Below are 15,019 nucleotides of genomic sequence, written 5' to 3'. Positions count from 1 at the left end.
TAATATCCCAAACCTGTTATCTGTTTATATACTTTGACTAAAGGACGTTTGCTCCTTATCTGAACATCTCTCTTAATGTGAGATTACTGCCAATTGCAGGGACACAGCTTGGCTTGCTCATTGCAAAGCTTTGTGCATAGAGGTGGGCTCGTGCACACACATGTGTTTGTGCTATATGCACCTGCAGTGTTGCGACTAAGGACACGTTTCTAAGGTGCAAGCATCTTCCTGAACCTGCAAACCAGCCGCACCACCCAAACGTTCTTTGCAAGAAGCCCTCGAGAACCCGAGCGAAGCAAATCCAGCAGCGGCGGTTGGTGCTGGCAGGCAGACGCGTGCCACTTTTTACAGTGGTTTCTAGAGAAGCCGTCATCTTCTGGCACATCCCTGGAGCAAAACCCACAGGAGTTAAGGAGGAGAGGATGACCATAGCATCCCCCACGTTGCTTCCCCCAGCACGTCCGTGCAGCGGTGCCCTGGGGCCGAGACATGAGTTTTGGGGTTGAGGAGCTCATCAAGAAGCAGGAAAAATGGCTTGTTTCCTCAGTTCGTCTCAGGAGGAGAAGATCAGCTAGAGCAAAGGCTGCATTGCCAAGCAAAGACTCCTCAGGTGCCGTTGCCGCTGGGGTGGAGAAGCTGGTGGCCACTTCATGTCCTCATCCAGATCCCAGTCACCAAGATCCTCAGGCTGGACTTTTGCACTGTTGAGCTGATTGGAGTTTATACTAGAGGAAAAAACCCAAAGATTCCAGGCCTGGAAGTTCTCTGTCTGATGGGTTTAGTTTATTATTTTATAGCATATATTACCTTTTAAGCAGTTTCCCTGCTACTCTGATGAACTCTTCAGGCTCCACTGAGCAGAGGGGTCGTGGGGAAATGATGCTGCAACCAACTTCAAGAAGACATTCACATCACGTTGGTTTAGGTGGAAACAGTAAACTTGATTTATTGAAAAAAAAATCTATTACATTTATTCCTTTATTACACAGGTTTAAAATATTTAAAAATAGCTCTTATGGGCATTACACTTAAATTTTGACATGTTTATTGGACTTTGAAGAAATGTACAATATGTCATTTGACACTATATTTTAAAAAGGGCCTTATGTACTAAAATTTTTTTCCATAGGTTTTATTTTTCTTATCAACATTTGTTCAAGTCATATATATTAAGGGAGGAGGGAAATAAAATTACACAAAAAGAACGTCTGCAAATACAAGTAGTAATTTTATTGCAATATACCGTAGCTAAGTGGTCTGGGGAAACTGGAACAGTTTGGAGCTCAGTACAATTACAACACTGTGGAATTCAACAGAGGATTTTTTTTCTTAAAGCAAAGAAATAAAGGGAAAAAATAAAAGAAAGAAGCTCCCTTGATGAAAATTTGTAACAGAATCACATGACCTAGACAGACACACACGTGTGTACATACATCAATATATGGCTTTTCTGTTGCAGAGAGGAATGTGCAACCTTTTCTGACCTTCCCACTGTTCCTGAACAAGGCTGTTGCCAAGGTGACTGAGAAGCTGAATTCTCCTATATATTATTATATACTCCTTTTCACTGCTTTGCTGCCGGAGTCTGCAGTTTTTAGGGTAGCACCTTTGTTTTTTCCCCCCAAGTGGAAAAAAAAAAATAATTACAAGAGAACACAACAGAAGAAGGGAGATGGATGGACATGGTTCTCCTGGACCAAAAAGCACCGGGCGGCATCGCCGCTCTCTCCAGCATGGCTTTGCCTCCCTTCCTCCGATGCTGCTGCTCTCTGCTCGGGAAGGAGGAAGGAAAAGACATCATATGTAGGCATTTCTTCACAGTAAATGTGATGTCTTTTCCTTTATGGTGAAAGACCCCCCTTGGCTCAAGTGTTGTTGTAATACTCCAGGCCAAATAATAATACCCCCCCACACACCCTGCAACATCTATTTTCCAGCTGAAAGATCTGAACAAGGAAAATGGCCAAGGAGAAAACAAACAAACAAACAAACAGAAAAAGAAGATGGTGTCAGCAGGTTGCAAGCTGAAAACCCTGCACGGAAGAAAAAAAAAAAAAAAAAAAAAAAAAAGCCATCCTGGCAGAGCCACCGTGGGAAGACCAAGAAAACTGCAGACTCCCGGGAGCGCTCGGCGGGCAGGCACCCACACGGCTTCAGCATCACGTCAGGACATCCAACAAATACATAAATTAGCACCACAAACATTCAGCGGCTGAGTACAATCTGGTACGGTTCCCACCATATAAAACGCATGAATATTCTTGGGGGGGGGGTGGGGGGGGAGGGGAAAGATGTAAGCACATTTAATACTTTTTCTACGTGGACCGCACAAGCTACTGTGTACAATTAAGGAAAGGAGCAGGTCTTCTACATAACAAATATGAAGGTGGCATGCATTTATAATCAAAGACTGTAGCAAAAGCCTGCAGTCTGTGTTGAAAGTGGCTATAAAGCAAAGGCTGGTGGGAGATTGGCCAATGGCAGGGTATCACCAGTGTTGTATTAAAGTTATTCAAATAGATAGCACCACAGAGACATGTAAAAATAAAAAGCACCTTTTTTTTTTTTCCTTTTTTTTTTTTTTTTTTTTGTACCATTTTGTATTCAGAGAGGACAGATGGATTTCCCCTGCCACTGCAATCTGCCGCTGGGAATGGATTTCTTTTTATTACTATTATTTTATAAGAATGCTGAAGGAAAAAAAAAGAAGAATTAATTTAAAACACATATGTTAAGGTAAGCAAGTGTATAAAAAGGCAGAGACTTCAAGCAGATCCTGCTTTTACATCAGGGTTTGGTAGAAATCTTGTTAAAAAGTGGCTTTAATTTGCTTATTTTGAAATTAATCATTCCGAAAGACATCTGGGGGCTGGGGTTTGCCACTCACTGGGGCTTCATCCTGCAAAGACTCGTGCCTGGGCATAACTCCAGGGACCCCCAGATCCAGGCTTGGGGCTGAGAAGAGGCAGGAGCAGTGGGGACGTGAGCTGTCGTCTTCATTCCCAGGTGGATGCTTGGCTGGGATGGTGGTGGGAAGGGTGGTTGGTTTTAATCCAGACAGGGTCACATGCATGTTTTGAAGCCAGAAACATTTAAACATTTAAAATAATATACAATACAAATATTTACTTACAAACATACAAAAATATAAGCACCTTTAATACATGGGAAAGAGATGCCCAGTGTGAATTTTAGCTATCAAATTCATGGGGTTAAATTTTAGAAAACGTAAAATTAGGCAATTCCATGGAGAGATTAAAAATTCTGGAAATGGCCATGACGTCTACTTGCTAGAGCTGATCCAAATCTCGTGGAAGTCAACGAAATGCCTCCGATGAGCTTCGGCAGGGTTTGGATTGGAGCCAGGACTGCCAGGACTTCAATGTCAAGCTGAACACAGGAGTTTCAAGTTTTTTTTCCATGTTTCCTTAGAAACAAACAAACACACAATAATCTATAGACAAGCGCTTGGTATCGCTCCATGGCAAGAAGAAGTCTTTGATGGTGGTGGGGTCTGCCCGGTGGCAGTGGAGCAGCAGGGGTGGCAGCGGCGGTGGCAGGGGCAGGTCTCCGGGCCACGCATGCGGCGGTTGGTCATGCAATTCTGGATTCTGCGTCTGTCGTAGGAACGGTCTTCTCGGTCGGCGATTCGGTACGTGGGGGTGCGGTGGCACAGAAAAACTCGGGCGAAATGAAGAACAAAACAAAACGGAAAAAAATAACCCATCGCTGTCCAGTTTCAGAACGTGCATGTGACAAGAAATTCTTTTTTTTTCTTTCTTTCTTTCTTTTTTTTTTTTTTTTTTAATTAATTAAATGGCGCAATGAGGTTACGAGGTTGCTCATTTGGAGACTAGTTTTCAGGTGGCTCTTAGCCCATGAAGCAAGCTGGTCCCACCTCGAATCCAAATTTCTGTGATGCTTCTCCAAAGTCATTGAACATGATGTCGACTATAGGTACTTGCTCTACTTTGGGTGTGTTGATTTCCAGGATAGTCTTCTGATAGCCCTTCCTTGCCTGATGAGGAGAAGAGGGAGAGAGAGAAGCTCTGATGATGCCTCCAACTCAACAACAGCAAGTTAGCGTGAACAAGCATCCACCAGTCAGCTGGGAATACAGTGACGCTCTCACCCAGGCATTTTCTGAGCTGAATTAGAGGCACCCAGCACCCAAACCCCCATTTGCCCTGCAGATTTTAGCAGATGCTCTCCAGTGGGATGGTGACCACTGAGTGAACCCTGGGGAGATGACCGTCCTGAGCCCAGAATCTGGAGCAGAAGCAGCTGCTGCCATGCAGACCAAAAGACACCAACTCTGCTGACAGCACATCTCAAAGCTGGAATAGGAGCCTGGTAAAATTTCAGTGGCTGTGGTATAGCTGTTTTGCCTCCCCAAGGACACGCATGGGTTGTTGAGCAAATGTGAGCGATTTAATTTGAATATATTAGTTTGACTATTATCCGAGCACTACCGAAAAGATCACATTTAAAGTTTGATGGAATTCACAAGGTGATGTTGTCTTTTTATCGTGCCTGGTAGCCATACAGTTATTTCTGAAATATAAATAATTATTAGAGAGGAGCAGAAGTGCACCCGAGGGCATACAAAGCTGCACAAACAAGTGAATTTATGGAGCAGCTTTTGGCTCTACCTTACCCTCTGATTTGTGTGTCTCAGAAGAATAGGCTATATCACAGCTACTGAGAAAGGGCTGTAAGATCAGGAAAAACACATTCAACTAATAGCTTGAACATTAGCCCTGGAGATCATAGCTTGAACATTAGCCTGGCGCCGGCTGCAGCAGCCTCTGTCACGGCCGGAGCGCGGGCCCTACCAGGACCTCTGCAGCAAAGCCACGGTGGGCAGCACAACCACTTTTCACATGGTAGGGCTCGATCTTGAATATCCTGCCTCTAGGTCAAGGAAGGATGATCTACCAGGGTACCAGAGATGGTAAAGGAGATGCAGAGCCTCTTTCTGCAAGGCTGCAATAAGCTCCCTGGGCATATTTTACCTACTTGTTAAAGCCTACAGGAACACGTCTTGCAAAAAGGAGGGATGTGGCATGCCGGTTTGGAAGCGATGCCCAAAGCTCTGAGCCAGGAGACGACACCTCTGTGCCCCACCATCGCACCAGGGCTTGATCAGCCTCTCCTGGTGTCCCCAGCACTTTAGATCTTGCTGTAGTTATTTGCAGCGCTGCAATTGGCTGTGCTAATAGCTGCCTGTGAGAAGCAACCAAGCAAATAAACCCCAAGGACCTCCAGTCCTCTTTCCATGCAAATATCCTGCATTAGGGAGGGGAGCACAGGGCACCTGATCACTTAAACCAAAAGGGTTTTCAGCGAGCACATCTGCCTTAAAATGTGCAACGTGGGATCCTGCAGCATCCCTGAGACTTGAGAAGGGAAAGGGAGGGGAGGGCACTTTTTACCAAGGACACGTTGCATTAGCAGGAGATATGAAGTGCTTGAGGATAAACTTCCCCACATGGCTTCTGAGTGTTTCCAGAAGCGGGATGGATGCCCTTTCCCTCTCTTCGAGGTGTTAAAAGAAGTGATTCTAATCCGGTTTTCCTCATTGCTCCTACAGTAGAAAACGTGCGTGTGCCAGAACAGAACCACTTTCACCTCAAATTATGCAGAGGGTTTTTTCTGTCAAACACCTCCATCTTTCCGTCCCGTGGGCTTCAAGCGCTGCAGTTGCAGAGGGTGAGAATTATGCGTGCTTTTGCACCAGCAAGCTGGGTCTCAAAATAAATGCAAGCTGCACCTGCTTTGCCAAATTTTTAGCTCCTGAAGACAGATATTTTCAGAGCTTAATCCCCAATCAGGCAGCCGACAGAGCAGGCAGAAGCAGAGGGAGGATGCTGGGCCCCTTTGGGAACCCTGACGGCTGCTCGTGGGCAAAGTGAAGAGCACCGTGGGGAACAGAGGGCTGCAGCTAACGCCTGCTTCTGCACTCTGGGCAAAAGTCATGGGGGTCAGAGCTAGAGAAAAAGGTGCTAAAATTTGCATTTGAAATGTGAGCAGGGATGTGAACCTGTCTCCTGCATCCCATAGCATCACCTCATCTGCTGTATAGTCAGACCTTGCTTTGGTTTGTCTTTCGCAAGGGCACAGGTGGTTCCCGTGAAGGGCAGGGGCTTGCGAGCACAGAGCAAACCAAAGCACTGTGCCCGGGCTCCTCTGGTGGGCTTGGGGGATGCTGGGCTGGAGCTGGGTGCACCCCCATGACCAGCACAGCCCAGCGCCCTACCGGGGCTGCATGCAACCGTGAGCTGCTAAAAAACCCCAACCAACCCAATGCCAAACCCTTAGTGCTTGGCCTCCCAGATTTCCTGAGAGCAGTTAAAGAAATTATTGCCAAAGCTTGCAAAACTCACACACAATTGGGTGCTGTCATTGCTCACCTCTCTCCGTGTGAGTAAAGGGAATAAGAGCAAAAGCAAGGGGGGACATTTAAAAGCAACTGGTGGTCTTAGGCAGGTCCCTTCCTTTATGCACAGCCAGCAATAAAGCAAATTGATCTGATACCCAGAGGTGCTGCCGCTCCCCCTGACCTTGAGCGGCATCATGTATTCTCAGCATTAGAGAAGAGCAAGCCTGATGTCTCCCATGCTGGGGACAGCCCTCCAGGCAACTCCATCAACAGGTGCAGGGAACCTGGAGGCAGTCTGCTGGGAGCCAGATGGCATGGGACAACCAGGAGGGGGGGGCAGACACCTCCAGCAGCAACCCCTTTTGCAGGGACTGGCTGAGACCAGCTCTGCCCACGTACCGCGCAGCCGTCGAGGGCAGCTCGGATGTAAGGGTTGTTGTCGTAGGACATCTCCTCATCGTTGGAGCCCAGGAAGCGGATGGCCTTGTCGTAGCTGTTGGTGGTGGCGTCGTGCCAGGCTACAGACTGGTAGCAGTTGTAAGTGATGTTCTGGTGGGCTGAAGCGCTCAAGAGCCGGAGGAAAGTCATCTGCACCACTCCGATGGGGTTCCCATCCGAATCCACGTAGGAGAGCTATGAGAAGCAGAGAAGGAGAAACACTGGGCAGTGAGGGGCAATGCAGCGTGTCTGGGGGGGCTCTGAGGACCACCAGTCTCACCCATCTTTATTACGCTGTGCATGGGGCTGGGGCTCACCACCCCACCGGGGGGCAGACACTGCTGCTGCCACACTACGGGCACGGGGCTGCTCTGGTGCTCCTGCGGCCAGGGCAGAGCTACCAAGGGGCAATTACTTCTCTTCACTGGATGTGATCTGAGTGTGAGCTAAAAAACCTAAGGGTAATGGCAGGGCAGGAGGAAAAAGGAAGGGAGATTTCAGCCCTGATTGCAAAAGGGTGCAAATTTGGGGATATTTGTCTCAAGTTTAAGCCAGTATTAAGTGTACTACTTCAGCTTTAGAAGAGGAAGAAAAGCAGATTTTTTTTAAGGGTTTGGGGCTTTATTTGTCTGTCCTTTTTGACATGATTTTCTGACTCCTGTGGGTGTTTTGTTCTGCACACGCTGGGGTATTTCCCATTCATTTTTCCTGGATACCAACACACCATATTTTTAGCAATCTTTGCACTTAATCTGCAGCAATTCTGTTCCTGCTGATAAGGACTCTGTGCTACCCTGGTCGGCCAGGCTATGCTCAGCTAAAGGGAAAATGTATTTGTTGCCCTTAGGGCATGTCATCAAACACAGAGCTGCACTTGCACGTTGGGATTTGCTCCATTCTGCTTCTCAGGCTTCTTTTTCTCCCTTGTAGAAGAGTGTCTAGAAATGTATTTCTGCAAAACACAATTTATTGAAACCCAATGCCAGCGCCTAGGGGATTCAGGACTTTCTGGGACTTTCTCTCATACCCCACCAAAGAAGCAAATGCACAGAGGCACAGCTAGTTTGCATGTATAAACTGACTGTACTTGAGGTGGCATCTCCTGCTATGGCCAAGCTACCAGAGCTTCTGTTCATTACTGTCCTCTACAAGACAGCGGGTTTCTTTAGAAATAACCAGGAGAACCAGGCACGCAAACAGCGTAGTGTTCTTCAAGGTACATCAAGTTGCGGTGCAAGCTGCAAACAGTAGAAGAGATTCATAACCAGGCAATAAAATAACGAATAAAAAGATAATAAAAATAAATAAATATACCAACCGGTTGTCAGGATACTGTTGCACTGTCCTCCTGAGAGTTAAATATGACTGACCATGAGAGAGCCACGCATGCCAGAAGGAGAGCTACCAGAAAACCACCAGGACGTGGAAGGAAGGGGATGCAAAATGCTGACTACTTGGCACACACCCAAGGACACGTGGCACTACTGATCTGCAGGACCTACCTCTCTTTATTTGTTCTTATTTCAAATCGGTGCTGGGTTTGGGAGCCTGACTGCTAGATTAAGGGGTCTGGACTGCTGTTCTGCCTCTGCAGACAGCATAAAGGCTTTGCAACTGGAGCCGCTGGGAACCGGTTGTGCACATAAGGCTTGCTCGTGGGAACACGGTTTTTGCAAAAATCACTCCTTTCCTGTTTTCTCTGTGATAATTTCCCTGTGGCAGATGCCATATGGCTATGAAGGATAACAGGACAGGATGGGTGGCAGGCCTTGTTAGAGCTACTGGGAATTGTAACACACACAGAGGGAAAGCAGGGTCCAGAAGAAAACATCTGCAAACCTTTTATCCCTCTAAATGCAGTTTGGCTGCATCATGAGAAACAGTAAGGAATCAGCTCCAAGTACTCTATGTTATTGTTTAATGATGGTGCAGAAGCATCATAACAAGACCGTTACTTTGTATTTCATATTTATGATATCCTTCTTGCTTTAGATAGCCACGGAAGAAAGGCAAGCATCTTCACAGCTGTGCACCTCCTGCAAGCAACTGAGATTCACACAGAGCCCCCACATCAGCAGCCTGCACTCTCTGCAGTGCCGAGCAGCCAGGTGGGAATCTTCCCCTTGGCTTCAGAGATCCCTGTGGGCTCAGCCCCCAAAAAGACTGTGCTTGGGCTGTGTGGAAAGACACCAGGGACCTTCTCCATGGAGTAACAGGAGCAACGCCGCACCCAGAGGGGAACTCAAACTCATTCATCCTGCCCATCTACACACAGATTTCAACTGATCTTACATCCAGGCAAATGTCTCCCTAATTTACCAGTCTCATGGTTCCAAGCACTGACTGGGGCAAAATGAGAGGTACTTTAAAAAAAAAAAAAAAAAATCAAAATTTACTTTCATGGTTTTATGGCTTGTGTTTTTAGCAGTTTTTTGAGTTTGTTTAGGCAGGTCTTCTACGTGCTGGTGGCTTTTTTCCAAACAGAAAACGCAGGACAGGTAAAGGTGGCAAGAAAATGGCAACAGAGAAAGATGGAACAAAGGGCTCCAAGAGGCACTGAAATTCCTATTTTAGGAGATGGGCCCTAAGCTCTAGGTTGGCAATTCAGCTTCTAACGTAGCTGATAAACAGACTGCGAGGGGAAAAAAAAAAATAAAAGCAGAGAAGATGGAGAAATGGAGGTACTCATAACATTAACTGATGAAGTGCTCTGTAATTAAGCTATGAGTAGTTGCCCTCCAAGGAGCTATGAGGCTGAAGCCTTGGCTTTGCGGCCTTATTTGATAATGCAGAAAAGCTGCAGAAGCCATATCCTTCTTGTGGGCAGAATCAGAGCAGAATGTGTTTAGTGGCGACGCAATGAGGCTTAGGAAAACAACGCCGCAATTTTCTTTGTTGTTTGCCTTTTAAGGTGGAAGTTTGGGGCACCGCAAGAAACCTCTGCCTTGGGGAAAGGATGCCTGCAGGAGGCAGCTCAGCGTGGGACGTCAGAGCACCTCCTGCTTGTGGGGACAAGTCAGTTTTATCTGCTGAGTATTCCTTTCTTCTCTAATTCTCCTGATTTGACTGAGCGTGTTGCCTGCATCCTGCTAATCCTACAAGAATTGATACACATGCGGGAGATCTCTGTTGCTTAAGGAAACCTGGCTCGCACTCATCAGTTGCTGCTCTGACATCCCTGACCAGGGCTTAGGCTCCATGGCAGCGATCTATCCACAACATGAATGCCCTGTTACAAGACAAAATATCAGAGTTTTCTCTCTGTTTTATGTGTTACTGTCTTGCTTGACTGCTGACATCAAACGTTGTTTGACTGTACGACAGTTGTCCTTCCTTGAAAAAAAACAAACCTTAACTGTGACTAACTCAAATTCCTGCCCACCAGGCTTGGCAAAGGCACAAGGTTTGAGATCTTCCTTTAAACCAACAACTTCTTGCCTCCCAAGCTCCGGGGGTGGTGGGGGAGCCCCTCTTGTGGCTCATCTCCAGTGTGGGAGCCAAAATCCATCCTTTGGGGGAAAAATGCCGCAGGTCAGCGATGTGCGGATTCACCACTTCAGCCTGAGTACCAACAAGGAGGGGCTGCCCAAGGCAGCTGCAGGCTAAAGCATCACATTAGGGGTGTCTCAGCTGGTGGTATATGGGTACGATTATGGGGGACAGCAGCATGTGGACACCTTTTTTTTGCCGTAATGGGGACTGCTCAGGAGACAGCAACAGCCCTCCTGGCAGGATGCAGCACTCCGGCAGCGCTCTACAAAGAAAGCCCTGCCACAGCTCCAGTTCTGCAGGGTCCCCAGCCCCTCCTAATGCAGGGGAAGCTCGTCACCCGCTCCTACGTCTTCAGTCAAAAAGAATGGGAAAAAGTGCCCCTAGTGGGTTTCGTTTCTTTTTCCGTATTCCACCTTAAATGTTTTTACTGCAACTTGCGATGGGTATTAGTCCAGCATGCAGAGTGCAACAGGTCTGGCCATACCAAAGCAGATGACGTGCTCTGATTCAGACTAGAGGGCCAAGGTTAGCCACTTACCAAAGACCCCCGCTTGTACTGACTATACCATGTGGAAGGCTGTTCTTTGGGCCAACGAGCCATTTTACTCTGTAAAATATGACAGGGGTTAAAGAAAACAGAAAGCACCAAGATGCATCTTACCAGTTTACCGCGCTTGAATTCACTGAACCAGGAGCCTGGGTTTTCCTTTGGCCAAGAAGTAATTCTAGCCTAGTTTGTGGATGGCAAGGAGGGAAGAGAGAAAGAAAGAAAGAAGAAAAAAAAAAAAAAGAAAAAAAAGTTACAATCAGTTCCACAAGCAAAGTCTGCATGTCTTACTGAAACTGTCCCATTTCCTCAAAAACATTTTCTTAATCTTTATACACCAGGAACGAGAGCAGTTGGCAGAGCCCTAAGGTGCCAGCAGCCTCTTGAGCAGAACGAGGTGCTGCTGCCCCGGCTCCCCAGAACTGCCTCAGCACCAGCCTCCTTTTCCAGAGCCTGATCTCTGCCTCTTCAGCACTGGATGCAAAACCAGCAGTGCTGTCTATCGGCAGGAGAGATAAAAGGAAAGATAGAGAGGACAAAAGGAAATATCAATGGTAAAAGATGCGTTGATCTTCGTGGGAGGGCTGGGGTGGAAAAGCAATGCTGATAAGAAGGCTGCTGTCACTCCAACGCCAAATCCAGACACTGTGGGACTGGGAAAGGCAAAGAACGTGATTATGGAGAAGCTTCTGCCTGCGCCCTGCGTTCGTGCAGCACCAAGGTAGAGCACATCCTCCACAGTTGGTGCTGGACCATCGCACACGATGGAGTTCCAACTAGCTGGAGCAAGGCAGGGGGTGACCTTGACAAGAAATGAGCTGTTGGAGCATCCTTTACGGCAGCCCCATGTAAGCAGCTGAATTGTTTTTTTTGAGTCAGAGCACAAGGAAGGAGTGTGGCTGCCGCTTGCTCCCTTACCCTCCCACGAGCTCCCTCACTTCTGCTGTAAATCTCTCCAACAACAGCCCAGCTATAAGCAGGTGTCTTGGGATTGTCCTTTCCAGTACACGAGCCATAAAGCAAGTCAGTGTGTTTCTGCTGGGTTAGGGATGGACTGAGAAGGGATACTACTTCTTAAACTGCTGTGGCTTGTAATAAAACAACACGGCCAATACTTAATGCCGGTGTAGTAGCTGTTTTCATTTCTCTACATGGAAAAAGAGCAGGCTGAAGCTTTTTTCTTATTTACGACAATATTACAGAAGCGTAGCACAATTTGCATTTGAGGAGCATCGCAGCGGTCAGAAGAGCAGCTCCACAGTGGATGAGATGGGGCCAAAGAGCCACTTGCAGAATCATCATGGCAGAAGTCTGAGCAGCTGTAAGATCATGGGCAGACTCTGCTTTTATAGCTGTCACCATTTGGAGGAGAGCCATGGCAAGTTAATGCAAAGGAGAAGAAATCCATCTCCTATTTAAACAACCCGAACAGAAACTCCAGGAAGATTTACGTCGCATGTTATTTGCCCTGCACTGGCACATATTTCTGGCGGATGAAATTCAGCAAGCAAAGGGCTCTCCCTGAACAGCATTGCCTGCACCCTAACCCAGCTGAAGCACAACTGTGTCACAGGGAGAGCTCCCCCCGGCTCCTTTGCAAGTTTCTGCTTGGCCAGTGCAAGAGCTGCGCCCCAGGCGTCGGGGAGAGCAGCTCTGGAAAGCAGAGCGCGTGGGCGCAGGACAAAAATTATGAATATGGTTGAGCTAAGAACATCATTACACAAATAACTTAATCAACCTTGTGCATCGGAGCCAGGAAGAATGCTGAGACTAGTTGCAATCATTTAAGATCATTTACCCACAAGAAACACCAGGAAAAATGACAGGAGAGAAACATTTATCTGCTGCGCCTGAAGACATGGTAAGGGTAGAGGAATCAGCGGTGCTGATGCATGCAGACGGCAGAGCAGCAGCCCGGATGCGGGAGGGGAGGCAAGGAATGAGTTAAACAAAGCTCATGGGTGCCACAGTTCCTGTGCCAACACAGACTTCTCTGCCTTAGTAAAGCAAAGTAAAAAAAAAAAAAAATAACGTTTTAGTTTATTATGCCTGGGAAATCATCAAAGGCTTGTCCCAAATCACAGTTTAAATCTGACTTACTCAAAGAAATTCTCTTTGTAAACATATTCCTTATTATTTTAGAAGCCAACATTGCGTAACAAAGTAGTTCTGGATCTTTAATCCTTACTTGCTACTGTTCAATTCTCCTGAAATTGACTGTATATGAATATTCATATTAGGAAACAAGCTCTTAGCACCATAATATAGGAGAGAGAGAAAAAAAAAAAAAAAAAAAAAAGTTGTGTGGACTTACTCCTTCAGATTTCTTATCAGGGAAGATGCAAGTCTCTCCACCAGCTGTGAAATTACAGTAAACTTTGAAAGAGTCCCTGGAACATCCTTGGTTAGGATCAACCCAGTATTCACCTGGATGCACGAGAGGATAAAAGAATCAGCACTGTGGAGGAAGAATGATGAGCACTTCAGCAACCATCTTACCGGGGGGGGGGGTTCATTCCTGTCATAGGCTACTATTTACGTGTATTTTTTGGAGGAGTGGTTATGTTCTGATTCCACATAATACTGTGGCACCTTACAAGAATATTTTTTTTTTCATCATCACATATCCCCATTCTTAGAATACGGTATTTCAGTTGGAAGGGACCTACGACAGTCATCTAGTCCAAGTCTCCTCTAAGTGTTCCTTCTTTGTCAGCCACATTCCTCATGGGGCACCAGTGCCAGGGACCCCTTAAATCACTTCTCTTCCTGCACTCCCTTGTATTCACTGCACGGAGCTGGGAAACCCACAGTTTTTTCCCTGCCCCCCCCTCTGTCCCGGGACACACCATCTGGGAAATCAGGGTGACAGAGCTGCAGATCCTTGCAGGTACGCGCTGGGTTATGTTGAGTGCCCAAGGGATGCTTCATTTGCTCAATTTCCAGTTTCAAGGAATTCAGTGAGCCAAAAATTTCCTCCATGCCATCTGCATAGTCCATGTAGTTGTCAGCGTTTCCGTCGTCCACCAGCTGGCTGGCATCAATGTTTCGCCTGGTCCTCTTGGAAGACTGGATGGGCAGTGGCTGGATGACTTCTCCAGGAGGACCCTGATTTGTGGGGAGAGAAGATACGGCTTCTCATTGCATTGGCAGTGGGGAGGAGACAGAAGAGATGACCAAAGCAGCCACCAGTGCTGAGAAGCAGCATCACAAGATACACACTAGCCATGTAAAACACCCATGATGGTACTGATAAAAATGCTGGCCACCAGGCTTGAACACCGCATCCATCTTCTCTTGTCACCTTCCTAGTACTAACTTCTCCCTTCACATTCTGCTTTTTCCCCAGCATCTCCAAGTGCTGCCAGTCCACTGCTAGGACTCCTGATATCCTGATTCTTTGTCCAAAAATCTGCTTCTTAACATTACACCACCATTAAATCTGAGCCTCATTTCACTGTACTTCACTGTACACACGAACTTCACGTAATGGGTTCTACTTACAGGAGGCCCTGGGGGACCAGGAAGACCCGATTCACCCTTTGGACCTGTTGGACCCTGGGTGGAAAAACAAGGGAAAAACATATGAGTTACTCAAGAAAAAGCACTTGTCACTTATATCACATCTCAAACATTACTTCTTTTAATAGTCACTTGTGGCAAAAACTTTCTTCCTGTCCTTTCAGGCGCACAAGAGAAGTCTCCTCACAGCCCCCCAAGAAAATGCTGGGCTTTTTTTGTTGTTGTTTTTGTTACCAATGCTTAGGTAAAAGAAAAGATCAGTCAAATACTTGGGGTTAAACAGCCAAATTTTGCATAGGCTCCTCCAGAAAAGGAAATATCTTCCAATATGTGAAAATGTTAACACTCAAACCAATTCAAGGGTTTTAGAAATCAAATAAAATCTCAAAATTAATAAAACATTGAATTCTGCATGGGAACAAGACGTTAGGAAGTTGCCTGAGAGGAATTTTTAGCTGCCTGCATAGAAGATCTGTTACATGAAGCTTGCTTCAGCGTCGTATTTCTCACCGAGTTCTTCGCTTTTCAGCTTGCCACCTCCCGCTTCACAGTCTATTTTTAATACCCTCCAGCTTCCAGCAGTAGGTTTCCTTCTAAAGGACTAAGCACTGCATTCCTCCTCCTGATCTCTGCTGCAC

General features: G+C 46.6%; 1 protein-coding gene across 3 annotated transcripts in view; it reads right to left on the bottom strand.

Moving 5' to 3' along the window:
* Nucleotides 1-920: 920 nt before the first annotated feature.
* The window catches only part of COL5A1 (collagen type V alpha 1 chain), a 160,312-nt gene continuing 146,213 nt past the window's right edge, over nt 921-15,019 (bottom strand). The window contains exons 61-66 of one of the 3 annotated variants that reach the window (XM_080400825.1): nt 14,364-14,417; nt 13,709-13,967; nt 13,174-13,286; nt 10,851-11,042; nt 6,782-7,015; nt 921-4,018 (exon numbers count right to left, since the gene is read on the bottom strand). In XM_080400825.1, the coding sequence (XP_080256951.1) occupies nt 3,872-4,018; nt 6,782-7,015; nt 10,851-11,042; nt 13,174-13,286; nt 13,709-13,967; nt 14,364-14,417 (999 nt within the window). In that variant the 3' untranslated portion in view covers nt 921-3,871. The remainder of the gene's footprint in view (nt 4,019-6,781; nt 7,016-10,850; nt 11,043-13,173; nt 13,287-13,708; nt 13,968-14,363; nt 14,418-15,019) is intronic. The other 2 variants (XM_080400826.1, XM_080400827.1) reach the window with 2 other exon arrangements.

This window comes from Falco punctatus, assembly GCF_963210335.1.
Source record: "Falco punctatus genome assembly, chromosome: 9".
NCBI lineage: Eukaryota > Metazoa > Chordata > Aves > Falconiformes > Falconidae > Falco > Falco punctatus.
This window is presented reverse-complemented; position numbering and strand designations above follow the sequence as displayed.